The sequence below is a fragment of the Epinephelus fuscoguttatus genome, linkage group LG20 (genome assembly GCF_011397635.1).
Source record: "Epinephelus fuscoguttatus linkage group LG20, E.fuscoguttatus.final_Chr_v1".
Classification (NCBI taxonomy): Eukaryota; Metazoa; Chordata; class Actinopteri; order Perciformes; family Serranidae; genus Epinephelus; species Epinephelus fuscoguttatus.
The window spans coordinates 21,156,631-21,184,420 of NC_064771.1; the positions used below are offsets into that span (position 1 = coordinate 21,156,631).

At 39.2% G+C, this 27,790-nt stretch overlaps 1 protein-coding gene across 1 annotated transcript; it reads left to right on the top strand.

Annotated features, from left to right (window-relative positions):
* The first annotated feature begins 336 nt into the window (after nt 1-336).
* On the top strand, nt 337-27,790 carry gfra1b (gdnf family receptor alpha 1b). The gene is made up of 10 exons (XM_049563550.1): nt 337-864; nt 1,178-1,486; nt 2,132-2,215; nt 15,748-15,926; nt 16,294-16,466; nt 16,667-16,776; nt 20,162-20,296; nt 21,211-21,410; nt 25,382-25,429; nt 26,931-27,790. The coding sequence occupies exons 1-10, from the start codon at nt 825-827 to the stop codon at nt 27,081-27,083; spliced, it is 1,431 nt and encodes a 476-aa protein (XP_049419507.1). The 5' UTR covers nt 337-824; the 3' UTR covers nt 27,084-27,790.

The following is a 27,790-nucleotide window of genomic DNA, read 5'->3' on the forward strand; positions in this document are numbered from 1 at the left end:
GGTCCTCACATTGAGCAGGCCTGCAGGTTACATAAATATATAATGAGCTATTATAAATGTTGATTTTCCACAGAGGTAATGAGTGAACTCTATCCAGTAGAAATGTTCTTACAGATGTAACCTGCCTGCTGCCGGCCATTCAATTTAACTGTCTGAGCATTTTGACGTAAATTGAGGCTGTTAATGGGTTTATTAAGGTTATTGTGCGCAGAGTCGCGTGACGTCACGCCCTCACGCGTTGCATCCCCAGCCTCTCAGTTTGTCATCAGAGTGGAGGACAGTCCGGATCAAACGGGGGTTGTTTTGTCTTTGCACCTGCTGAACGGAATGGATTTTTCCAGCTTTGGGGATGTATCATTGAAACACAGTCCGCTCAGGGCTGTGATGGACAATTAAAGTTGAATTAATTCCTTTATTAAGTTGGACTGATTGGTTTTTGATCGTCGCTGTGATTTCCTCTGACTCTTTTTGGTCGTAAAGTTTTGTCCTCTAACCCACTGACAGCTCCTGTGTCGGATCGACAGAGCAGCGGGGGCACATGGGAGTTGATGGGCGCAGAGTGAAGTGGATATGATCGACCACCAGCGCGTCTCTCTGTGTCTTTTTCCAGTCGTCCAAAAACTCCGGCAGGTTCGCGCGATGTGGTTTTAGCTGCTGGACTCAGGGTCGAGAGTTTGGATTCTTCACTGTGGGATCTACAGGATGCATCTTCATCTGAACTCACAACATGTGCAGCCTGAAGAAAAGCGGATCTGTGTGATAAGTTTACTCTGAATCCCCGAAACGCCTCTTTAAAACTCTCACACCAAGTCTCCTAAAGCGCAATGATTTTAACAACTTTTGTTATTATACTGTCCTTCCTGGGTAAGTGACGCATCCATCTGTTGAATTTATGTGTTTGTGTATTTTAAAACTGCACACCTCTGTTTACAGTTGAACTCAATGCACGCGGCAAACAGCGGCAGTGAGGAATTACGCACATCCATCGCAAAACGGCAAAACATGTTTTGTTGACGCACGATTGCAGAAAGTTTGTCTTTGCTCAGTGCATTATTTTGCAACAACGCAATAAGCACTCTCCAATCTAATAATATTAACTGATTGATGGGTTGTGTGTTGACAAATTAGTTTGCATTGTGAGCACAAATCTCTCTGACTTCCCTCTCCCAACTCCCAGACTCGGTGTTCACCTTGAAGGGTGACGGCAGCTCGTCCTCCCGGCCCGCCCGCCTGGACTGCGTAAAGGCCAGTGAGCAATGTCTGAAGGAGTACAGCTGCAGCACCAAGTACCGGACCATGAGGCAGTGCGTAGCGGGCAGGGAGAGCAACTTCAGTGCGGTCACCGGTCCCGAGGCGCAGGGCGAGTGCCGCAGCGCCATAGATGCCATGAAGCAGAGCCCCCTCAATAACTGCAGGTGTAGGAGAGGCATGAAGAAGGAGAAGAACTGCCTCCGGATCTTCTGGAGCATATTTCAGAGTTTACAGGGTATGCACAGACATAGGGCAAAGTATTGATCCTTATTTGACTCATGAATAACCTCACTAGAAAAGCATGATGTTGGAAGTATTCAGATCCTTTTATAATAAGTAAAAGTCCTGCATTAAAAATGTGCATGTGTATGTGTAAACAGCAAAGACAGGTCAGATAAATGGAGTAAAAAGTACAATATTTGAGTCCAAAATGTAGTGGAGTAGACATCCTAAGTAGCTTTAAAAGGATAAATACTCAAGGAAAGTACAAGTGCCTTAAACTTGTATTTCAGTCTACAGTTAATTGAATAAATGTACTTTGCATTCACTGATACTACTGTACTGATTCAGTCCTGCTTTTCCTGTAAATCACATCCGCAGATTGTATGACTGTAAACCAAACCTAGAGATAATTGCACTTGAACCTAAGGTCAACCTTCTTCATTTATTCTATTGCGTAATTAAATGACAACAAATTAATATTTACAAAACAAGCAACCATGTGTATCAATATAAGTAATTAGCCATTTAGTATAATTGATATAATGTTAAAGAGAATCAAGTGACATCCACCCACACTACATACATATGATTACACATACACACACACACACACACCATTTCAAGCTCACATTGTTGGCAATGATTTCTTCCCATGCAGGTAATGATTTGCTGGAGTATTCTCCGTATGAACCAGTCAATAGCCGGCTCTCAGATATCTTCCGCCTGGCCCCCATCATAGCCGGTAAGATGCCACCCACATTCCTCAGGTTTTAAGTTGTGCGAAGTTAAGTTGCTGCATACACAGAACCATTACCACTCAACTGTGCCTTTAAACCCAGCTTAAGTCACCCCATCACCGCCACAAATCTGTCACTATTTGACAACCACTCTTTTCTATTGCTGTCTAGTTTCAGGCTGCAGCTTTCAACGCCCATTATCCATCACAAAAGCTTTTATCTGCCACTGTGACCCACCGTATACAAAGCAGAGTAATTTAGTGTATTTCACTTTCAGCTCTCAGAGCAATGATGAGGGGTTTGCATGTTGTTCCACTGTCACCGTACTAATGCTGGAAGTAGCATTTATCTGCTAGTTTTGAATTAATTGTGCTTTTAGAGTGAAGCCTGTGTTGTTTGAGCTCCAGGAGCTCGCAGGGCTGAATGCCTAGGAAAAAAAACCCAGACAGAAATGTTGCTTGCTGTTCATTGTTGCTTATCTAGATGCCATGCATGTCCTCAAATGTCAATGGAGTGCAGGTGGACTTGGGAGCATGCACCTAGGCAGGCCCATATTTAGATCTCACACACACATACACAGAGGAGCAATTAACCATCTGTCTGCGTTCAATGGCACTGATAGAACAAGAGCTGTGTGTGTGACAAGTGCAGCTCTCGCTGGCGCTCTTCAGTGTTAGGCTTTCTGGCTGGAGGAAGGCGTCTGCTGCACTGCCCAGCTACCATTTCAGTGGAAAAAAATGGTCGTTTGATTCTCTCCCTCTCTCCCTCTCTGGCTCCCCCTCTCTCTGTCTGGCTCTCGCTGTGATTGAATCCACTTAGCGTATCAAAGTGGCTCTGCTCCACATGCGATGACATAATGGCTAACTGTATTTCAAACAGCGAGTAAAGAAAAAAATTTATTGGAATTCGGATTTCTCTCCTGCGCTGGAATAGTGCGGAGATAGGTTTAGCAATGTGAGACTAAGAAGAATTGCAAGGAAAACTGAAAATGGAAAGGTGGCTGAGGATTCATGGGGCTTTCAGGTAATGGCACTACTAGTAAAACAAAACAGGAATTATTGAAGGCCAAGAAGAAAAGCGGCTTGAAATGTTCAGGTCATTTTTTAACTAAGAAATAATTTGCTTGATGTAGCTCAGATGAGACAGCAGATGCCCTGAATAAATGTGAAGTGTTCTAATCTTGATTAAGATATATTCAAAAATCTGATCTGCTGCTAATGTGCTCCTCTATCAAAGTCAGAGGCTTAGAATATGTAAGACGTGGCACTTAAACTTGTGTTTTTTATCATTATTAAGTCATTCTATATTATAAGAAATCACCAATGTGTATATGAGTATGTGAGCAGCATAAACTGAGACGCAGATATGGAGCTGGGAAGCCAGTTTAATGTACAGCAGTCTGCAAACAGCTAAAGGCTCTAAGAAAAAATAAATCACTTAATGGGTTAGATATCAGGAATCCATTTGCCATAAGTGACCTCATTCCTGTCTGCAACTAAGCTGGGCCTCGGGCAATCTGCAGTGTAAAATAATGCACATGAGAGTCAGCATAGAATGATCTATACTATATCCCATGGGTCAACTGCTAGGACACGATACTCACTACTCTGGATGGCTGTAAATCAATGTTTGTCATTATATACATTCTTTTTTTTATATAAAAAAGATGGCTATGAAATCTTACCAGTGCCCAGATCTCCCTGCTCAAATCCACCAGATGACAAGTTTTATCGGATATATGCTGTCTCTTGGGCTGTTGTTCAAACTACAGCTTGTACTTGCATATTTTCCTATGCCTGCCACCATGGACACAAAGAGTAAAGAAGTGGATCGACAAAATAGAAAGACCTGCCCCTCTCTCTTGTTCTCTCAAACTCAGTCCAAACTCCCATCAAACTGTCAAACCAGGCAGTGTTGATCAAATACCCTCCTGAGACCTCATCTTTCGTTTGGTATGGTTTTAATTTCTCCTATAGCTATTTGGGATCAGTAGGACCCGATAACTATTAAAAGCTGAACGTTATCAATGATAATTAAGTCCCAATGTCCTCAAACGAGACAACAATAAATACCCAATCCTTAAACAACATGATAATATAGTCCCAATGTCAAATGAGTACTTCCTAATTAACAGCATCTTAGCTTGTTACTGTTGCTAAAACTGGTAAAGTTTGTTGCCATATCAAACTAGAAACATTATTACTCATAAATAAACAATTTTCAATCATAAAATGTGATCAGGTTTTGTACCTTGTCCACTTCAGTGTCAGGATCAGCTGCAGACTGACTTGGCAGAGATGGCTGCCATCCTGTTTTTACATGGATTAGTATATTATACTCATGCTACCACTAGATGGCACAAAAAGTGTCAACGAGCAAGCACAACAGGTCTAAGTTAAGCAGAATGAAGTATGAGGTCAAGTAAAGCCAAAATGTGACAGGGTCTCATGAGGATATAAACCAAGATTCTGATACTGTATTGCCTATTTTTCACCTCAAATGTCTTCAGAAACATATTTTAGTGCACTGTTTGGCTGTGCACAATACTGTTTCCTGTACTGTAAAAACAGAGGCTAATGATAACGAAGGTCAAATGATAAAACTAGCCAGTGCTGATCAAATCAAAACCAACATTCTTTTACTACGTTGCCTATTTCTCACCTAAAATGTTATCAGAAATATATTTTAGTGCACTGTTTACCTGTAATTCGAGATCATTTGTTACCAGCCAGCTGCCATATTGTTTCTTGTGTCAAAGCAGCCGAGCTCGCATTATGCCACCCAATAGGTTTTTACCTCTTGAGCAAAAGCAAATGCCACTTACTTTTTTTTTCTGTTCATGCAGCACCGATTTTAACATTATGAGCATCGTTCTACTGCATAGACAGCCTAGTTTTATGACAGAAAGCATCTTTCCAGCAATGAAATACTTCTTTAATCAGGTACAGTATGTTCACCATCTTAATTTAGCATGCTAACATTTGCTAATTAGTACTAAACACACGGTATAGCTGTGGCTGATGGGATATCTGTACCAGATTTCATGGCAAGCCATCTGATAGTTGTCAAGACATTGAACTCAGAGCCAAAAATGTCAACCTGATGGTGACACTAGAGGTGAAGTCCGAGATCATCAAACACGGTAAGAATTAACCTCTGGGGACATGATGTCAATCATCCAGTAGCTGCTGAGATGGTTCAGTCTGGACTTAACTGGTTGACTCAATGAAAGACTGACATTGCTATCCACAGAGCCATGCCACTAAAAAAAAATAAAAAAAAAAATTTTTTTTCCAATTTTCCCACTCATTCTAGACTACTTAAATGACTCCACTCTGTTTTGAGTGCTACCTTCTTTCAGCCACTTTCTGTCATTTATGGCTTCTGCAGAAAGCTTCAATTATGATGTATTTATAACGCTATTAATTCAAACTGAAAGGCGTGACATCCAAGCCAATAACTGCAAGAATATAGTCTCCAGGAACAGCTGAAATTAAATGCTGCGTCATTTAGAAATCAATGAACAAGCGCCTTTCAGAGATGTAACACAATGCTGTTGTGCAGGCTGAGGGAACGATGGGACTGCAGAACTGCCCTTAACAAAAGAAAAAACAGCTTCTATACAACGCGTCTTGTCTTAAAAAATAATTTGCTGGGGTACTCGAGGCCATCAAAAAAAGAGAACTCAAAGTTTTCGCTTAATTCCGCTGAGCTAAATACAACTTCAGGTGATTCCAGATGTACCTGCAGCTTCTCTGTTATGCTTCTTTGCAATCCCACAGCGAGAGCTAAGAGAAGGAAATATTGCTGCAGGGTATATCTTGTACAATCACACCCCCAACTTATTATAAGTAACATACTTTTTAGAGACAAGATGAACTGATTCTGCATTTCCTCAACAAGTCTGACACCAGTGGTATAAGAACAGATTACATCCCAGGAGGATCTTCGGAGTAGCACATATTGTACATAACAATGAGCAATGGAATAAACTCATTTCATTCTGCCTTTCGGTACATTCGTAGTTGAAATCACTTTATTCGCACCCAGTGCTTATTCAAACGATAGAAATACAGCAGTGTAAACCACTGCTGGAATCATAATGACTATAATAATATCTCTTTGCAGGCATGCCTCTTATGTCTATAAACTGGAGCACATTTTCTTGACTGCATATGCAATATTTTAAGTTTCTGAGAGACAAACTTGAGAAGTTTTCCAAAAGCCCTACCACCAATTCCTCAATCTACATGTCAGCAGCCACTCTCACATTGGTAATCTCACTAGTACTGGCCCTACCACTGAGCCCAGTACGTCTCCCCTCTCCTTCCAGTCCATAGTCGTAACTCATCGGCAGTCCTACAGAGAATCGAGTCGGTGAGCAAGAGATGAAGCTTGGCATGATGGTTTTCCACTGCAAAGATCTCCAGAATAATTCAGTGGGTCTCGCTGCCTGAAGCAACAGATTAATCCTCTGTAGTCTTTGTCCTGTGCCACTGGCCCAGCCTGCCTGTGAATTGTGTGTGTGTGAGCGAACTGCTCCAGCTTGAACATCAGAGTAGAAGAAAACAATTTTAATCTGCTGATCCTTTTTACACAAGACTGCTTTTAGCCATATCAGCGAATCATCTGAAGGCATTTCCTTTCACACACTACTCTTCGTTTTCATCCTGCCCCTCTGTGACCGCAGAATAACATGATTTATTCCAAGTGAGTTAACCAGAGGGAGCTCGAAACCAAATTATCGGCACAAACTGGGGATTACAAGTTAGAAATTTTTCACTTAAATGCTGCGTAATCAAATATTAAAACTTGAGCATCCGGTTGCATGAAGCGAAACAATTTTTATCCCTTTTATTAGCAAGCATATTATGTTTCAAGTTGCCTTCTTCATAAAATAAAGCATAATAGGTTTGTTTTACATAATTTGAGATAATTGAACTGCATAAAGCACTTGTAAATGTGTGTATATAGTAAGCAGGCATAATATCATCAACATCTGTAAAATAAAATGGAATCTAAGATGTAGAATGGCCAGCTCCAACATGACACCCCATATTTACAGTATTGCAGAGGTGCTGCATTGTACTGTATGTGCATGCAGGAGTAATGCCCCCTTCAGAATACAACATAACATGTCTTTAACTTTAGAGTACAACATGAAAAATAAAAAAAAAACAACACACTAGCTATATAAATATATACGGTCATGTCAGTTGTTCATGTTGATTGCTCTCGATGATCAGGTCTGCCGTTTGCATTGTAGCAATCAGTGTGTGACTATGTGTATGAACAAGGAAAGTACTTGCAAACTGCAAAACAATCAATAAGTAATGATATAAATCAAGTTCAGTTTGTGCTAAGTGAAATTTCTTTGGAAAATACATAATGTAAGTATTCCTGTGTTGCGAGAAAAGCCATGAAATGTTGACGTTTAACATACCTCAAACTTACTTACTATGCTTCGACACCTTGGTGTGGCCCCACCATGCAAATCAAAAATAATATTTAATCACATGAATCATGGCAGGAATACTATCACCACAAGTTGATATGCAACCAAGGGTGATGCACGCAATAGCTGATCATGCCTTTGAGATAAGAAAATAAAACGCCGCAGGCTGCAGGTGACGCGGGACAATGTTTTCGGTCAGGCATGGAATTATTTGATGTGAGCTAACCACAACCTGCACAAACATGTATGTACACAAACACAATCATTCTTACTGTGTGCATTCCTGCTGCATAGAGACCCTCATCTACATGCAAATCATCCTGCACACATTCATACAGTGACAGTGACATACACATCCTCTCAGCGCCTCGGGCTTTCCTTACATCTCTCAGATTGATATACAGGCGCACAGATATACAAGTTCATGGTTTTAACTACTAATGCCTAAAAGCAGAAAGGGAGAACAAAAGAAGGAAGTCCTCTATAGAGATATTATTTGGCAACTGTTGATGGTGAGAGTGCTTAGACAAGCTTTTATTTTAATTGGCTAAGCTGAATATCACCCCTTTGATCTAAGTGGATAACTGACTTTATGAAAAACAGATGTGTGCTTGGGCATCCACATATCTGAGCCACACACTGCATTGACAGGTGCATCCACAGTGATTTGCGCTCATACTCCCTGCTCTCTCTCCCCTATTCTGCAGTCACAGTAGCACCATATGGCCAGTCATCTTAACCTTAACCTTATCTTATGTCAGAATCATACGTAATGTGGCAGACACCAGCAATGCTGAGGGTCTTACACTTCTGTTTGAACGGATACAGGATGAATGACTTCCTGGAGGATTAAATGGAAAAAAAAGGAATAGCCAGTGCGGTACGAACTAAGTGAGATTTTGCTAATTACATGGGTGCACTTAATGAATGGGTCTTGGGTCTGGTCATAAATACTGAGACACGTGGCGTGGATTTAGTGATGCTGGCAAGGAGCCCGATAAAAGGCAGGAAGCCATGAAGGAACGAGCCCTGACCACTGCTGTTTTCTTTCCATTATGGGAGATGACAAAGAGGGCACTAAGTGGAGGGCTAAGTTTAGAAGGATTAAATAAAGCAGTGATACATTGTGAAGGAGGATTTTTGACCATGAATCTGAACAGCAGAAAGAGAATTTGAAAGTTTTCAGTATATACGTAGTACTTAGGTGCAACAAAAAGTTGTCATTCACATTTGATATTTTGATAAAATATCTTGCCTCACTGTGTCCTGGGGCTGTAACGGTTTGTGTATTTGTGCCAATACTATCAATATATGGAGGTCACAATTGAGTTCACACAGCCACACACAAACCACACGGTATGTAGATAGATGCACGTAATGTGGAACTAAAGTGCAAGAGTGCAAGTCCTGATTGTAAACTTTTAGCTGTTGCCATAAGCAACATGTGCTGAGGTTCGCACAACAAACTGTATCACATACCTGTGATACATCAGTTTGTTGTGTGAACCTCAGCACAACATACATCAGTTTGTTGTGCTGAGGTTCGCACAACAAATTGATGTATCACAGGTATGTGAGTCAGTCGCACAGTTGTAAACGTAATTGAAACACAGGAGCTGTAAGACCCACCTGCGGGTTCCTGATAAGCTACACCAGCAACAGAGGGAGAGTTATGTATAAGATAAGGACAATGTGTCAACATTGCTCTACTGTTTAATGGAAACACAGCAAACATGCTAACGCGTATTTGACAGCATAACCCAGATGTGCCGATCACCGGGATGAGGGAAAAACAAATCGGACCCCAACTCCTTATACTTAGTTTCAGTCTTTAGACACAGAGGCAGAATGGTATACAACAATTACTGAACCAGTTAGCATCTACATTAGCATATAGCCAAGATGGAACTAACTCAAATACTCCTACTAATCCACAAGTTGTTGTTTTATCATTATTATATTTATTTTGTATTTTCAGTTTCATATCATAGGAGATGCTTCTCAGTTTCATAGCCTAGTGTGACCAGTTGCTTTTTTGGAAGGTGCTTGTTCAGTTTTTGTACAGTATCATAGAGAAATGTTTGAAATGTTTCTTATTTTTATAACAAAAATAGTTTACCAAAGTTGCCAGTTGACAAAATGTTACCTCAGTCCCCAGGAAGATGACTGTTTCTGTCTTTGACATTTGCACTACTGTCTGTTCTTTTGCATTTGTTTAAACTGTGACTCTTAAACTCTGGTATGAACTGAACTGTTACTTCATTGTTCCTCTACACCCCTACTGTGTGCCACATAAAAATACATATCATCTGCATAAAAAGGGTGATAGAAGACTGATAGAAGAAAATGGTACAGAGAGAATGTCAGATAAATAATATTAATACAAGAAACATGTTAAGAAATTATAACTTGCATTTTTGAGAATGCTTAACTCAGCCGTCTTGGAAAAAAACAGTTAAAAACAGAGCTGTCAAAGGCCAATGTAATGATTTTATTAATAGAAGTCAAGCCTGCACTACTACCACAGCTACTAATTTTGCTTTCAATGTCATTACCCAACAGTGCTGGTCATTTTCATTGACTAAGCAAACAGTTTTAACTGAGCTTGTGCAGTACGGGTAATTTAACAAATCAAAACTTTGCCTCTAGATCTGCCTTAAGAATTGGTATGAGTACAGTAAAACTCTGTATGACTATAATCTGCATTTCTTATATGGAAGGATTTATATGTCAGACGCAGATTAAAAAAAAGGGCAATTCCATGACCACATATTCCTATCCATGTTCCCGAATTACAAGGAACAAGCAAAAAGTAGGCTTGAGCAACTGCTTGACAGAAATTTATTATCCACAACTACCCCACAGGATTTAAACCCTATAGAGACAGGAGGTTTATGGACAAGCTCTACTGCTTCTGACCTCCTCGCCTATATGTTTAATGGATACATCAGTTCAGGAAATTCCATTGGTGCACTTTATTCCATGTGTCCTCTGCAAAGATATAACTAATCTGTCTAAGCATGCATCTACAGCAAAAAGATATAAGAGGATTGCACAATCTGATGCATGAGGCTCGGATGTTGTAACCATGCAGCAGTGTTCTGGCGTTTCTTTGGTGTCAGTCCCACCTGACATATTAATATGGGCCACAACTGCAGCAGTGTTTGCTTTTTGCAGTCTTTTTGTGATGGGCATTTTTCATTGTTTTTATAGATCAAACAATCAACTAAATGATAATTGTAAATAATTATTAGTCACAGTCCTGTGTTGAATTTGTCCACCAGCTGTGTCCAGTATATACAGTGCTGTAGAGGGAAGATGTAAACCTTTCCATTGACGTTTTCCTGGGTCCATAATTCATCTCACTTATATGTAAAAGCTTGTGGGCCAGTTCTCTGACACAGATGCATGCCATGTGTCACATAAGCCAATTATTAATAATTACATAATAATTGAGGGCATTTAAAACAGTGGACATCTTGGCAGTTCAATAGAGAAGTGCTGGTTCTCATATTCTTCCGTTCACTGTATTAGTGCACAGCCCTTCAGGACACCATAATTAACCTCTTGTATGAGGTTCATCATGAACCCTACCTGGGCTGGCAGTCTTTCAAAAGGTCTTTTGTGTCAAGCTATAAGAGGTCAAAGGGTCAGATTCCAGTGTTTGCTACACTGGCTTGTTATTTGGTCTACATCAATGGCAACATGGTGGTCTTGCTGAAGGGGTGCAACTTAAGAAGGCTGAGTGAGATTTGTTTTTCTTAAGCCTGTAGGTCTTTGAGCAAGATATATTTCAGGTGGACATATAGGATTGCAGTTCTTGGTATGCACTGCAAGGTCAATACACTAATGATACAAGAATCTAGATGAATGCTTAGTTAAATTAATGAATGTGCACGCTAGGTTTGAAGACTTTTACAAATCACCATTTTGTAGTTAATGGGCCTTTTCTTAGAGATCAATTCAAACATATTTACAGAGAAACATGACAAGACATTAAGCCAGTAAGAGGATTACAGAAACAAGAAAAGGTAGTTTTCTAATGATTACAATCTTAGTGGAAGCAGCACAGAGCAAAGCACAGATCTTTAGCAAAGCCCTGTTTATTTCACAGAACGCCAATGTCAAATGACTTCATAGCCACACTGAAGTGTGTTGCTGCTGATACTCTTTATGTACTCTTGAAGGAGATTTGAATTTGACTTGTTGAACTTTGCTATATGAACAATAGAAGTGGGGGGAAAAAATCGAAAGCATAGTATCATGAGGTCTTTTTTTATTATTAAAAAAAATAGCAAATATAGCAAATACACATTTACCTTTTGGTAGCCTAGCAAAATAACAAAATCAATAGCTTTTTCAGTCCACTAGATACATTTTTGCTGCAATAAAAATGATTTACGTAAGATTAACAGGCTGAAAACTTTATCTTATTAGATAACACACATTGACTAAGTTTTTCTTTTGGGGACAAAATTTGCAGCTGGAAAAAAAGCTAACAAATCACAATATATCGCACAGGGGTGGGAATTTACCAATCCACGATTCGATTATCATGATACTTAAGTCACGATTCGATATTATTGCGGTTTTCAAAATGTTGCTTTGTGCTGAGTATTGTGATTTAGTACGTTTTTCCAACTGTAAATTGTGTCCCCAAAAGAAAACTTTGTCAGCATCTGTAAGATAAAGATTAAGTAAGATATTATTCTAGTAGGCTACTTGTCATATTAATAATTTATATAATAAAGAAATTGATACCTGTCAGTGTGTGACGATACCATATAACCACACAAAAATATCACTATACTATGCTGTATCAATTTTTTCCCCCACCCCTAATATTTTATTGTAATGCTTAGTATATTGCAAAATTTTGTTGTGACTAAAGTATCACTATATTATTGTACTGTGACTTAGGTATCACAGTAATATCGTATTATGGGGCCTCTGGTGATTCCCACCCTTGATCAACAGTATTATGATCCTCTCATGAACTTGAATGTAGTCTTAGAGACAGCAAAAACATAATTTGTCCTTAAATCACTCCTGAAACTGAGACAATATGACCCCAAAATTAGGTTAGTAAATGTAAAACTGCTCCTGTTATTAAAGGTTTTTTCCTGCCATGGGGTTTTGCGTCTATATGGAGTCATTCTCTGACCAACAGTTTCAACCCTCTTACTCACACTTAGCTTGGGCCCTCTGCTACACGCGCACACACACCACACACACATGCAACTATGTTTTACTCCAAGAGCAGGAACTTTTAAAAGTGTATTTTTAATACAAGCAAGGTAAGCATTTTCCTCTTGGTGAACATAATTGAGGTAAACTGTCACACCTTTGGCCTGAGAGCTACAAACAGCCACTAAAGGATCACAGCCCACATCTCCAGGCACTTGTCAGATGTAAGTAATGGGTTTTGTAATATGTGATTAACCCGAGGTTCAAGAATGTATTCAGATTTAATCATGGCTCGTCCTGTGGTGCATGAAAGAGTGCAGTGAGCTTCAATTCCACCTCAAAAGGCAAAATTACAGAATTCATTCTTCCATGTCGAGGCTGAGGATACAGTTTGTGTTACTGTGCAGGAGTCAGTCGAGCAGGAAGGACTTTATGGCAACAAATAAGAAAAATGAGATGTGAGAGTCATTATGTTGGCTGTAGAGCGCTCTTGCTGTGCTGTGATGGAAGGACAGGCATACTGGGATGGAAGCAAAGATGGGTGGCTCGGTTTATGTAACTGAAGTCAGAGAAAATGCACTGTGTCTGAGCAGGTATTTGTATTTTCGCTGCGTACATTTCTCTGTTTTGTGTATGTCTGACAACAACAAAATTGCCCTTGAATTACATGAGCATTTGGTAATGCTCTGAGAAGGTCTGCAGTTTTGTCTATTCAGATAGTCAGTGTGGTCTAACTGTGGTTTTCTATTGCACATACAGGGGTTTAATTATAAATGCCACAACTAATGAGGTCTGATAACAGGATCTGATAACATCCTGAAGTACACAATTTAGCCTGAGAATCTGAGTTCAAACATGTAACAAAGCAACAGCAACAAATGGAGCAAGTGAGGCAACAAATTGGCACAATAATTCATAATGAAACTTCTGTAAAAGACTTCTATCTTTATATTATGTTGTGTCTGCAAATACAAGCCTGACTGAGTTCAGCCAGGCTCACAGCTCTCACGCAGTTGCTCTTTTTCAGTTTCAAGCAGGAATACAGTAAATAGTGCAATTCTGGTATGAAATCATGAGAGGCTTGTTTTAATGCTGGGGACACCCTGATTTATCCAACACAATCTCACTCCGACTTCATCACATATTGATGTTTGGTCATGGACTTTCCACATCCACATACGGCGTGAACGGTACCCTGAGTGCGCTGATTGTTGATGTTCTGGGATGCCATGTCAAGTTATGTCTCTGCATGCATTGTGTTCTTTCAAAATACACTTAGTTTTCACAGGAAATTCACCGTTTACATACAGTCTTTTTCAAAATAATTGCACTATGTTGGTAGAACACAGCAAATTGATTTTTTTTTTCCCTTCAACAACTAACGCATGTGTCTAGGTTTAGACAACAAAATCATGTGGTTGGGTTTAGGGAAAAATAACAGGGTTTGGCTTTATAATCGTATAGGATGTGAATCCCACTGTCCCAGGTGAAAGTCGTGTTTGTTGGACCCATACACCCTCCTTCCTGCCCACCATACTCAGACTTTCATCACCCTAACTATCATTCTTGTCCCGCTACATTTCCCCCTGATGCTGCCGAGCGCCATTCAACTATAACACCGACCGGCCATGTATCAGAACAGCTTTTTTTGTCAGTGTCTGATGCCACAATCACTGCTCAAGCACAGGATTTCGACAACTTCAGAGTGTGACTGGGTTGAGGATCAGTACCGGCTGATATTCGTCCTGTTTACTACCGTTGGCTTTGGCTTTTCGGCAAATAAGTTGACATTCACCGATGGCAGTGGCCAAGGTTTTTCTGTTGTGTTATATTAAGTTTGCGCAGGCTAAACAGCAGTGCTTGAAACTAACAGCGCCCTGGGGACAACAGAAAACATGTTAGGGACAAACAGAGATCTTTCCAAGGACATCTTCAGGACAAAAGAACGTAATAAATTCACTACTGACACTTTGTAGACAACTAATCAGTTTTAAAATCAGTAGGCGGAGAACTGGTTAATGTTAGCTGTTAGCAACTGGTGGCCTGAACTAACAGCGTACAGAGGTTGCATTGGGTTACAGTCTGATGCATTCAGCTCAACTCAATAAAAAAAATACTGGGCGATAGTAAACTGTACGTTATTATGTGTGTTCAAATATAATCTTGTAAAATTTTTTTTTTAAAAAAGGGCCTTGAAAGCAGTTATTTATGTTTTTCATGTTAAAGAAGGTTATATTGAAGGTTGTTTCATAAATTTGGATGGTTGATTTGTGTTACAAATATAGTGTAATGAGGCTGAAAGGCATTGGTATCGGCCAAATTGTTGTTGGAGACATCAGTATTGGCTCAGAATTTCACAATCAGTGCAACCCTATTTAAAACATAACAGAAAATAATCTAGGGGACATTCTTTGTACACTGCATGAAGCTACGCTCTGGCTCTGAGATGAATAGTTACTTTCCATCATCTCCCAGCAGAGTGTATTTTCCAATGCACCTAAGAGGTACTTATAGAAACTAAGATGTGCAATTTCTCAGGTGCATTGTAATTAAACTATCAAGGACCCACCTAGAAGTAAGTATTACATACAGAAAATGATGGTAGTAAAGAGGATTCATTTATGAGTTTAACATTCCTTCAACAAATTACTCTGCACAATATTTACTCAGGACGCCTTTCTCTCTCTTTTTCATGAAAATTGCCTCGCAAATAATTCTCTACATTCTTCTCCATCTTTTAGCAGCACTTTATCCTGTCATCTAATTCACTCACAACCATGTTCATCGTCTTCATAAAGTTCATAAAGCACTGATTGTTTATGAGGCGTAAAAAACAATGTAACCTGAAAGCAATAATTCTTACATAAGGACATGATGCCTCTCTCCTCTTTTTAGTTGAGCCCGCATCTACAAAGGAGAACAACTGTCTGAATGCTGCCAAGGCCTGTAACCTGAATGACACATGTAAGAAGTACCGCTCGGCTTACATCAACCCCTGCACTAGCAGGGTGTCTGCTTCTGAGGTCTGCAACAAGCGCAAATGCCACAAGGCCCTGCGACAGTTCTTTGACAAGGTAATTAAGCATGTTAATTCTGAGAGCTATTTGCAGCCTCTTTGTGTGTTTGACTTTGTAGTCAATATCCTAACTAAATGTCAAATGTCAAAGGAAAAATGCTATTTTCGGTGCAATTTCACACAAAGCTGACTTTGAATTCAATCTCAGTATAGTCTCAGTTACTTATGATAAGACTTAACTCTACTAAAAGCTGCTATTCCTGTTGGGAGGCAGCCATAATCTAACTGAAGTCTCTAAGTTCACATTTTTCACCATTTAACTACAAGGTATAGGAAGTTGAATATGTCTTTTTAGACAGCAAGGAAGAGGACAGTTTTGCAGACATCAATGAACATCTCTTTTTCTTTTCTTTTTCAAAATAAAGGTTCCAACTAAATACAGCTATGGGATGCTGTTTTGCTCCTGTCCTGCTGGGGATCAGACAGCATGTGCAGAACGCCGACGACAAACTATTGTACCCGTCTGCTCCTATGAGGATAAAGACAAACCTAACTGTCTGTCTCTTCAGAACACATGCAAGACCAACTACATCTGCAGGTAACAAGGCACAGACAGACTTCATCACTTCTCCAAATATGCATCCTAAAGTTTTTCATACTAGTGTCTGTTTTTGCTACTTGAAATTATGGAAACATTGCTGATAAATAGGCCAAAGCACTTAGCCTAATATAAACCTGATATCTGATAACATCATGAGGGAATTAGCATCCATAATTTGCATCTCCATTGTTTTTTAGGTCAAGGCTGGCAGACTTCATCAGCAACTGTCAGCCAGAAGCTCGCTCCATATCAGGCTGTCTGAGGGAGAGCTACGCTGACTGTCTGTTGTCTTACTCAGGTCTCATCGGTGAGTTCTCTGCAGCATCTTAAAATTGGCTTTAGAATTTGCTCGATAAATTATAATGCTATACTGGCACCTGGACCTGAAGCTGGACTACCGATGGTGTTTCTTAAGATCTGTTATGTGCCTGTGTTGTTGCTCAACAATGTGTGAAATCTATTCAAATGAACTTGCTGCAAGGAAAGTAAATGAGAAAACGTCCTGGTAGAAAAAGCTCGCAAGAGATCAATAGAATTAAATTCATGCCAGTTGTTGAGCTCATAAACATTATTTGTTATTCAATCGTTTGGCTAACAAACTTGTTTCTATGTTTCCCTCTTTATCAGCAGGGGAATTAGAATTGATCAGATTTTGTTTTTCCTAAACCAAAAGATAACAGAAACCCATTTAAATTGTGGACAGGTGATTGTGGACAGGTGATTGTTTTTTTCTAATACAGGTGCACAGAACAGTGTTGTTTTTTTTTTTTTAAAGCTCAAAGTACAGTCGGGAAATTTTACCATGTTGCTGTCCCTGACTAAGTTTACATGCACAAGAATATTTCACTTTTATTCTGAATATGACAATATTCTGAATTTGATATGGTTCATGTAAACAGCAAATTTCCATTTAGATATTCATAATGAGGCATTATTCTGAATGTAGCATTTTATAATAAGACATGTGAGACATGCCAGTATAATTCGGCTTTTAGGAGTATTCTTTGGGCATATATACAGTGTATTCAGAATTTGTTTGTGACACACAGCCTCTTGTCTGTTTCCAGACAGCTCTATATTTTGTACACACACCAACTAGCCAACCAGTTCCATAAGGCTTTCCAGTTGGAACCTCCGACTGGGAACTCGGATATTCTGACTTCCCTGTGCAAATTAACCCTATGGGCCCTAGGCGTTTTTGGGGTATTTTTACTGCCTTTACTTTTAAGCTCATATCACAGTCATTATAAATGCTACAAATACATGCTATATCTTGTTTTTTTCAGGACAATCTGGGCTAACCAGATTTGCCATCATTTCATGTCCTTCTATGTGCCTGTATTTTATATTAATTTTTATATCAATGAAAAAAACAAATCTGTGTGTCTAAATTCTTACATTTGTACATGTATCTCAGCATAGCAAGTTGGAAGAAGACATATTCTGCCATATATGAAGAGGGGAGACTCTCTGGAATCTGACAATATAAGAACCATGATGCTGGGACATTCTGTCACTTCACAGTTGTCCAAAACATGTGGTTTGTGCCAGGCGGACATGATTGCCAGTATTTTTTCATTATTGCAAGAAATTCCATTGACTCATTCACAAGTCAAAAATGTGTTTTATCTGAAGGAAACATGCAATATTTACATCTAAGATAACAGAAAAATAGTCAACCAAGTGCAGTGATATCCTCCAAGATAATATTTGCCACTCTGTTTGCAGTAAACAAAGTTTGTTGTTGTTTTTCAGTTATATATTGGGGGGGCATTTTGGGCATTGGGGGGGGGGCACATGTCCCCCTCAGTGTATATGGTGACTACGGCCCTGTCATGCATGCATAATTAGGCTACAGTTGTTTGGATGCACAAAGGTGAAGTGGCTGGTCTTGTCATACAAAGTTTGATGGAGTGTCAACTGGACAATTTGGAGATATTTGCATCTTGAAAGCCGGACTACAAATGTGGATAGACAGGGAGAAACACACGCAAGCCTAAGACGTGGTAAGATAAGATATTCCTCACTATATGAAGTGACTGATAACAAGATGGATTGTAAAGAAATTCGTCAGGTTTTTATTTTGTAGATAATTGATCTAGATTTATAGGGTGATGGGATGACAGCACAATGATGTGTGTGGTATCCCTGGAAAGCTCTGCTCCTGCGCTTTCATGTGATATGTGTGGTATTTCTGTGCGAGCCTGCATTCGTGAGTAATCCATCCAAGAGTAATGTGTGTGCAAAGCTGTATGAAAGCTCTGTTATGCATCATTTTAGTGTAACTTAATAATTTTTTTTTTCGCTGTGAAAACATTGGACTACCGACAAGTGCTTGGCCTTGGCGGAAAGCTACGATTCCGCTGTTTCACGTGATATGCGTGGCTTCTCGCTATGATGCACGGTTGCGGAGAAAATCAATAGAGAAGAACAGGTGTGAATTTGGATGCACTATGCACTAAGTATGAGCCTATAAAAGGGCAACAGTTTCCTTCAGTTACATCAAATCAGTCAAAAATTGTTTCATATGACTTTCTGATTATGAAGCACAAGTTGGTGACCACTTTTACCCTAAAACAAAACAGAATAACAATCTCCACAACTGCAGTCTGCCACCTTTGTTGACATGAGTGCGTCTTTGAATTAGTGGGAGACCAATTAACCAGTCGGCTGATAAATCTGGGCAGTTAATGCCATTTTGACATAATCGGCATTGGCTGATGCCAGCACTAACGAGGCCAATAACAGAAAATGTCAAAAAACGATCCGTTAATTTCTCAGTTAGTTCAGTCGAGCTTTCAGACAGTTGGGAGTGAATGTGATTCATTCACTGAATCATCACTGGATGATTCAGTGATTTGGTCACTGACAGTACAAAGCAAACATGAGTGATAGACAATCACTAAGTCGCCCTGAGACCGCCCCCTCCCTTTTTCTACCTCTCATGTCCACGAGTCTCGAAGAACAACCAAATATTTTATTGAATAATTAGCCTAATTGTCATGAGAATACATGTAGAGTAGGACTTCGTTGTGGTACGTTTCAGTGTGCAAACCATCTTTTTTTTTTTTTTCTTCTGGACATTTATTTGGTTGATACAGTTTTTAATTTTTAAAAAGGTGCACTGTAGACAGAGTGCAGAAGTCCAGCAATTTTGTGTCTTATTTGTTATTATCATCACTAAAACCAACAACAACATGATATCAGCATTATATATCAGCCCCTCTGCTCTCTCAACATCAGCATCATCCATTGAAAAACTCATATCGGTCAAGCACTTCTCTGAATAACGTGCATGTTGTTGAACAGGCCGTGCCACATAATAATGGGGATTCTGTACAAGTCAGTGAGGCTTATAATCTGCAGCAGGTTGTTGTGTCAGTGTCGAGGCAGAGGGCAGAGTTGATGGGTTCCACCCATTCTGCCAGCATAACCGTATTTAAAAGGTTGAAGCCTTTGTAAACAGAATTATAGTTATGCATCATAACACAGCTACAATGAGGTACCCTGCAATCCAATGCAATTCTGGAAGTAAAAGCTATAATATTGGATAAGCTTGCTCTCATTTGCTGACCTGTCCATTCAAATTCAACATAAAACGAAAACCAGCCTGTTAACAGAGGGTCTCAGGTATGATAATGAGTTCACAGGTACAATGGCTAACAATAGTTTTCTCCTCTTTTATGCTGCAGGTACTGTGATGACACCCAATTATGTGCGATCACTTGGTATTAGCCTGTCACCGTGGTGCGACTGCGGCAGCAGCGGGAACAGCAAGCCGGACTGTGATAGATTTGCGGAGTTTTTCACCAGCAATCGTTGTCTACGTGAGTTTTTGTACTGTAGAAATAACGTTTCCTTCCAACCTTGCACTGCTCTTCCCTGCATAAGGCCAGAGTAATCATTTGTATAGTCTAGATTTGAATTGGCCTTATGAAACTGTTAACTGGGAGACAATGACTGGAAACTGAAAGAATACATGATTATCTAGGTGTTGGCCTTTTAAATACATCTTCTATCACTTTGCCTGTTATATAAGCAATAACTTCTTGAGCATTTATTTTGTTGTTTCACCCATATGCAAGATGAGTGGCATTCAGTGGCATTTCAACATTTAAACATAAGAATATAACAGAGCAATTTTACTGAATTGCAATGTCCTAAATTACTCTGACAATAACTCACACCCAGCCGGTTTTCACTATGATTAAGACTAGATGTACAAAAAGGAGTTCTTTGCCCACATTTTATTTTGCTCATGGAAAGGTATCTTAGATTAAATGTCAAATTAACTATGAGAAAATTACATAATGTAAATCATTTTAGAAGTTTTCTTATTTCAGGTGGTTATGAAGTTCATGATTATGAATCATAGCCATTAGGCAGACACTGCTTTTAAAAAGGTTCTTGAGAAAGGTCAAGAAGTTTCTTTTTCCGACACAATTATCTGAAGTATCAATTATAAGTGGTTTTTAGTTGGACATGAACAAAATGTTTTGGGCCCTGCCACTTGTACTTATTTCCAAGGCAAGGACAGAAGACACCCCCACTCTCACACCCCCACACCCCATTTTTAAGTGGTTTTATTGTTGGCACTGCTGTCACAAAGTAATGATACTAGATGCATATTTCCGAATATTTTCTCATTTTCCCTGTCACATTTAATTATATACTGTCTAGTTAAGTACAGATTTTGTACAGGATCAAGAATGCCACTAATTAATATACTATATCCTCATAGGTAATGCCATCCAAGCATTTGGCAATGGTACTGATGTTGGAGTTTGGCAACCCCAGCCCCCAATTCAGCCGACTGTACTAGAGCCAAGCATCACTCGGAGGGGTAAAGACCGAACCGGTAACGCACTGAATGCACTGACAGACATGACCAAACTGGATCTTGATGACAACTCATTATATCACATCTGTGGCACCTTACAGGTAAGGTTTCAAAAAGTAAAGTAAAATAAGATTTTATGCGTTTGAATTAAGGCTGCGTCTTTTGTTCTGACCTAAAATACTGAGGAAAATACTGAGGTTATATTTCAAAATAAAAGCCACATGTCATAAAAAATAATGGAAAAGAGAGAGAAGTGGAGGTGGAATCACTAAATAATTTTGAATATATGAAGAAGTCACCACCTAAATCTGTCTCTGTGAGATCTGAGGGCAGAGATAAAAATAGATTTATGGCTCAAAAATACCTAAAACGAAAGCACAAACCAATCTGAAGACACAAGCAACATTCTGTTAGCCCTTTCTAGTCAGCTTAGCGGTACATTTTATGTGGCTGCATAGTTTCTATATGCTTACAAACAAAAGTGGCAAAAGTCTCAAAAGTAACTGAGCAACTCAATTTGATATGACTGTCAGCCAGCTTGTACCTCTGTTGATCTCATTAACAGAGAAACTTTTTTGGTCTTGTAAGAAATTCCTTGCCGAAATAAAAGGGTACAGCTACATTGCAAGGTAATTACTTCCAATTATCATAATAATGACTCATCTCAGTGCCATCCTTTGCAGTAAGTGGATGTAAAAAAAAAATAAAATAAAATAAAAATTAAAAAGAAAGCACTGCTGTTTTTAAGGGAAAATCAAAGAACAAACATGGAATCCTTCCACACCACGACAAATGTTTTGATTAATTTCCAGGCTTTTTGTCCTTGTAAAATCTGAAGGCATCAGAAACCTCTCAAAAGTTGTGAGAGAAAGTGCCTGAGTCTAAATTGAGACCTAAACACCAGGTAGTGATCTATTCGGAGCATCTGTCTGAGTGTCAGACGTCTGGCTCTGTCACCTTGATGGATCAGCGATGGTTTTTATGATGGCATGCACAGAATCCCCCCTCCTGGGCAGAAAGATGAGACGTCAGTGTGGAGTCAGAGTTTCCAAAGCTGTCATGTCAAAGCTAATTGGTTGCCACAGTAACATCAGAAATGGCCCACAGGGGTGGTGTGTGTGTCTGTCTGTAAGCAGGGACACAATATCATTGTAAGGATGTACCAAATCTTTGTCACCCAGAATGAGTTTTATGTTTACTTAAATCTCTTTTAGCTTTGTAACAACCATAGATGCTCATGATTAAATAATAAAAATGCTGCTTTCGAGCATAATTAGTAAACTGAGTTGCTTTAACAGTGCCTCAATAAAAATACCAGCTTTACAAAGAAGAGATTGAAGGTTTGTTTTTGACCTTGGAAAACTGTATCTGACAAAACAATCTCTGTTTACTAGCAGTGCTGAAATTTATGATTATATGATGTGATTTTTCTCAGCAGATTCAGTTTGCACAGTTGTCAAGTTGTTCTCATTCAAGTTCTATTAAGTACGGAACTTTACGTTAAGTACGTAACGTAACAACCAACCATGTTTCCTTTCCTAAACCTTACTTAACATTACTTTAAGTTCGTCACAAGATGATGTGTAACATTGATTCTTTTCGTACACCTATCCTACGTAACTTTACTCTCCTAAACCTAACCTACGTAACTTTACGTTAAGTAGGTGACATGACAAGGCCCACCCATGATTCTTTTCCTACACTTGTCCTACATAACTTTATTCTCCTATACTTAACCTACATAACTTTACAGTAAGTACACAGCATGATAGGACCCAACCATGATTCTTTTCCCCAAGAACTTTCCTTTGCTAAACTTAACCTACATAAATTTTATGTGAAGTACGTAACATGATGATGCCCAACAATGTGTTTTACTAAACCTAACCTACGTTACTTTGCTTTCTTAAACCTAATCTAAGTAACTTTATGTGAAGCACACAACATGATGGGACCCAACATTGATTCTTTTCCTACATAATTTTACTTTAAGTGCGTAACCTGATGATGCCCAACCATGATTCTTTTCCTACAAAATTCTACCTCAAGTACGTAACCTGATGATGCCCAACCATGGTTCTTTTCCTACATAATTTTACCCTAAGTGCATAATCTGGTGATGCCCAACCATAATTCTTTTCCCAAACCTTACCCAACTTAACCTAACCAGTAGGAGGGCTAATTTGTTGAATGGTAATTCGTTTGATGTCCTATGTACCATTGTATGTTGATACGTTGCAATTTTAGACGTCCAAATTTCAGCTCCAATGGAAAAACAAAATGGATGACGCCTGCGAGCTAGTTCAGGCAATCAGCTCAAGCTGCACTGATTCATACAAACACATCATACGTCACTCCCTATATGTCATCGGCAGAACACACCCTCCCAATTTGGCGGTCTATTTAAGATGCAAAATCTCCCCAGCTCTATCTTTGCATTGTGTATGCCACTGCGGCCCAGCATCAGGACTGCTGCTCACTCTTTCAGCCCCACCCCCACCCCAGCATCCACCTGCAGGCTCCAGCTAAAGGGGGGAAATATTTAATCACCACTCCCCAGTATCTCATGTAAACATATCTGTAGGGAGCGACGAGGCCGAAGTCTAGACACCAAACTCTAATTATGGTTTGCTGTTAAAATCAACATTTAAAACGTGGGTTGTCTGACTGAAATGGACTTTGTGGTGTGATTTTTTTTTTTTTTTCAACTTCTGCTTCCCAGGTTAATAATGAATTTTTTATCTGAGATTTTAAACCAACATCTTCAATTCCTGAACAAACTCCTTCTGGTGAGGAAGACTATGTGATATGATTGAAAGCTCCATAACAGTAACTACTTATCTGACCTTGTGGTGTATTGTCATTTACGAAGGTCGTAATCGTTTTTCTTTGCTCTACCTAATTTAATTCACCATGTGTCTAACCCTGTGCATGAGCACACAAATCTCAGAGACCTCATGTAAAAAGTTTTCCAATGTTATTTTAAAAAGAGTGCTACCAGAAACGCTCATAGCAGTCTGAGATAATGACATGCAAATGGAATATTAGTTTGAAACATTAATGCATTTGTAGCAAATCAATTCAATGTGCTGATTTTGACATTTAACATCATAAATTAAATGCTTTGCTTAAATGTGCTTTTACAGTAGGTGCTGCAGCTCCTTTGGGACTGTTTGGCTTCACCAGCACACTTCAGACCTCTGCTATTCTCTTCTGATAAATACTATGGGGCTGTATTTTTAAATGAGATGATATCACATACTTTAAGGGAGACAATCTATCATATTGGCTTTTAATAGCGATAATATGATTTATCACCCGTAAAAACATCCTCCAGGAGGAAAGACCTCCTATAGAGCAATTAATCACTCTTCTCCAGAATCCGGGTTCACAGAATTCTTTCTACTTAAGAACCAACGCGTGGACTGTTTATTATGTTCCCAAACCACCACAGAGTCACTTTATCATTTTCTGTACTCCATCTCTGTATCTGTGAGTGTGTATTTGTGTGTGTGTGTGTGTGTGTGCAAATGTGTGCGGGTATATTTATGTGTGGCTGAAAAGGTTTGGAGCAAAAAAGTTTTAATGTATTAAACTGTCATAACCTTGAGCTGGCACAAATGGGGCATCTCACACAGACAAACTTTTACACAAACACACACACTTGAATCTTACGCCTCTTGCTCGAGGAGGATGATTATACAAAGAGGTTCATGTAGGTTTAAACTATGGGAATTGGTGGGGACTGAAAGTATTATCATAAATCTTATTGTTGTGTGTATTTTACTACACAGCTGTGGCAGTGGGAGTTTGGCTTGCGGTAATGATTTTTGCTTGACCTTGTTGTACTTTGAAGACTTTACCCTTCCTTTAGCCACAGTTCAACTTCCAGACAAAGACAAAGCCAATAAACTGAGGCTGGATTAATGAATGATAATGTCTGCTGTAAATTTTATAGTGTTTTTGCACCACCTTCAGCCAGTTTGTGCTCTTGAGAGAAAGGCAAACAGACTCAAAAAATAATGAAAGTTAATATCTTTTTGCCTTCTTCTCCTTATTTTCCTTCTTTCAGGCCCAAAAACTGGTGTCAAACCTGACAGTAGATACTTCTCAATGTGTGGTAAGAACTCTTACACTTTAACCATTTTATTTAAGTTTCCGTTGAGAGCCCAAACCATAGATTTATAGGCTTTTCTATTTGAAATTGTCAACAAAATCTAAAAATCTAAGATATATAACATATCTTTATATGGATTCTCCTAAATCATAAATGGTAGTACTGCAAACATATCTATTTAGCATTTCTGTACTGCATTTTCCTGTCTCTGAACAGCTGACAAATGCAAACAACAACATAACAAATCTAGTTTCCTCCAAAATGTGGCTCAGCTGACCAAATTTAACCAAATAGGCAAAAGAAAATGCAAATTAATCATTTGTTTGAGCGATAAGCAGAAAAGATTAGAGTAAGCTAGCAGCGTGACATTTAATCATTATGGACAGGCTACGTGACTAAAAACAACAACACGTGTTTGTGTTTTGTTTTGGGTATTCAAGAATATTTTATTGATCGCCTGGCCTCCGATGACCACAAAAACGGCAATTACAGGTCTCTGACTGAGGGTCAAAATTACCTGTGCTCCGGATGGGTCGGGCAAATTTTACACCGCCTTTTAGACAACCATCACATCATATTGAAGGCAATCAATATTGATCACCTTCAATATGATGTGATGTTCACGTAGCCTGTCCATAATGATTAAATGTCACGCTGCTAGCTTGCTAACGTCAGCACACGTAATATATGCTAACGTTATATTACACAGTGTTTAATGATACAGTCTATTATCTCCCTATTACTCTAATTTTTCCTGCTTATCGCTCAAACAAATGATTAATTTCTATATTAATATCGGTACTCATTTAAGATATCTTCATCAGTTACCGGAGGCCACTGTTGAACATCATCAATCCAGCTATTCATGATGCTGTCATTGTAGAGAGTCAGTTCACAATGACAGCATAATGAATTGATGACTGACACATGTCACCGCAGCAATGGCACCGCTGCAAGATGGCGGCATACACAAGTCGCTCGCCGAATTCGTCTATACCTACGAAAAACAACGCACTAGTTTTCGTCTATAACCCACGTAATCATGAGCCAGTAATTTGTATATAACCCAAGTAATCATTGGTCAGTAACACATATAAAACCCACATAATCATGAGCCAGTGATTCTTATATAACCCAAGTAATTATGAGCTCGTAATGTGTATTCAGGTCCACGAATGCAGCACAGGCGGAACTCTTTTAGTTTTTTTTTCCCTCAGCACTAGTTTATGGATAATTTATTAGCAGATCCGATCAGAGCCAATCAGATCACATCGATGGATGAGTGGAGTAGCTCTGGAGTAGCTCTAGCATATTTGTTAGATATCATACAAACCATTATATTTGCCTTTTTGTGGGATTTTACTCGAACTGTTGCGGTACTTATTGTGATCTTTCATATCTCAGATTCATAGTGAAGCCCACAGAAAAAGCAAAAATCCATTTCAGAACATGTTTTTCAACTTTCCACTCAATGTAACACTAAAACTATGGTCTTTTCCCTCAGAACCATCAACTGGATGAGTCTAGAGACTCAAATGCCATTCCTAGAAGCTCAGCACCTGAATTCACCTGCCTAGACCCCTCAAGTATGCTCCTCGCACTTGCCGTTGCTTTAACACCAATAGTATTAAGGCCTAAAGGCGTCCAGTTTTTGTAGGATCTGAGGACTGCTGTACGGATCAACACACTTATCTCAAGAAGTGATTCAACCCATTTTGATTTAGACATTTGCCAAAGTGTTACACATGCATTTTTCTTGAGATGGAAATGGAAAAACCAAAAAACAGAGCACTGAAATCACAGACAACAGTGGATTACATATCTGAGGAGTCCATGTTGACTGCTGCTGAAAACAGACCTGCTGAAGCTGCTGCTGAGATATCAGTTCATTTGCCTGCCATGCCTCGTGGGGGCAATTTGGTGACTTCAAGAATCAGATTCACACTGAGGAACACTCTTTTTCTGGAATTAAACCCTGTGATCTGATAAGCAGCATGTGAATAAATCCACTTCTTTGGAATGTGTTGCAATCAGTGCACATTCGACTGAACCGACTGCCAATGTGCTGAACAGTGTTTTGGGGATAAAGTGGATCATTCTCTGCATAACTGTGACTTTAATTTGTCCTGCCAGCAAACTTGCTTTAGTTCATGATAAGGAAAACTAAGTGTTGATATGTAACTGCTGAGCTATGATATGTCACAAGGGACAACAAACGCATTTCACAAACACACTGTATGGAATATGACTCATAAAACATTTTAACTCGTTTAAAATCTCACAGCATATTGTCAGAGTATCCTCAAAGGACAACGACATATCGGCCAGAAGAAAGTAAAGATTTTCTCTCCTACATGTTCGGTA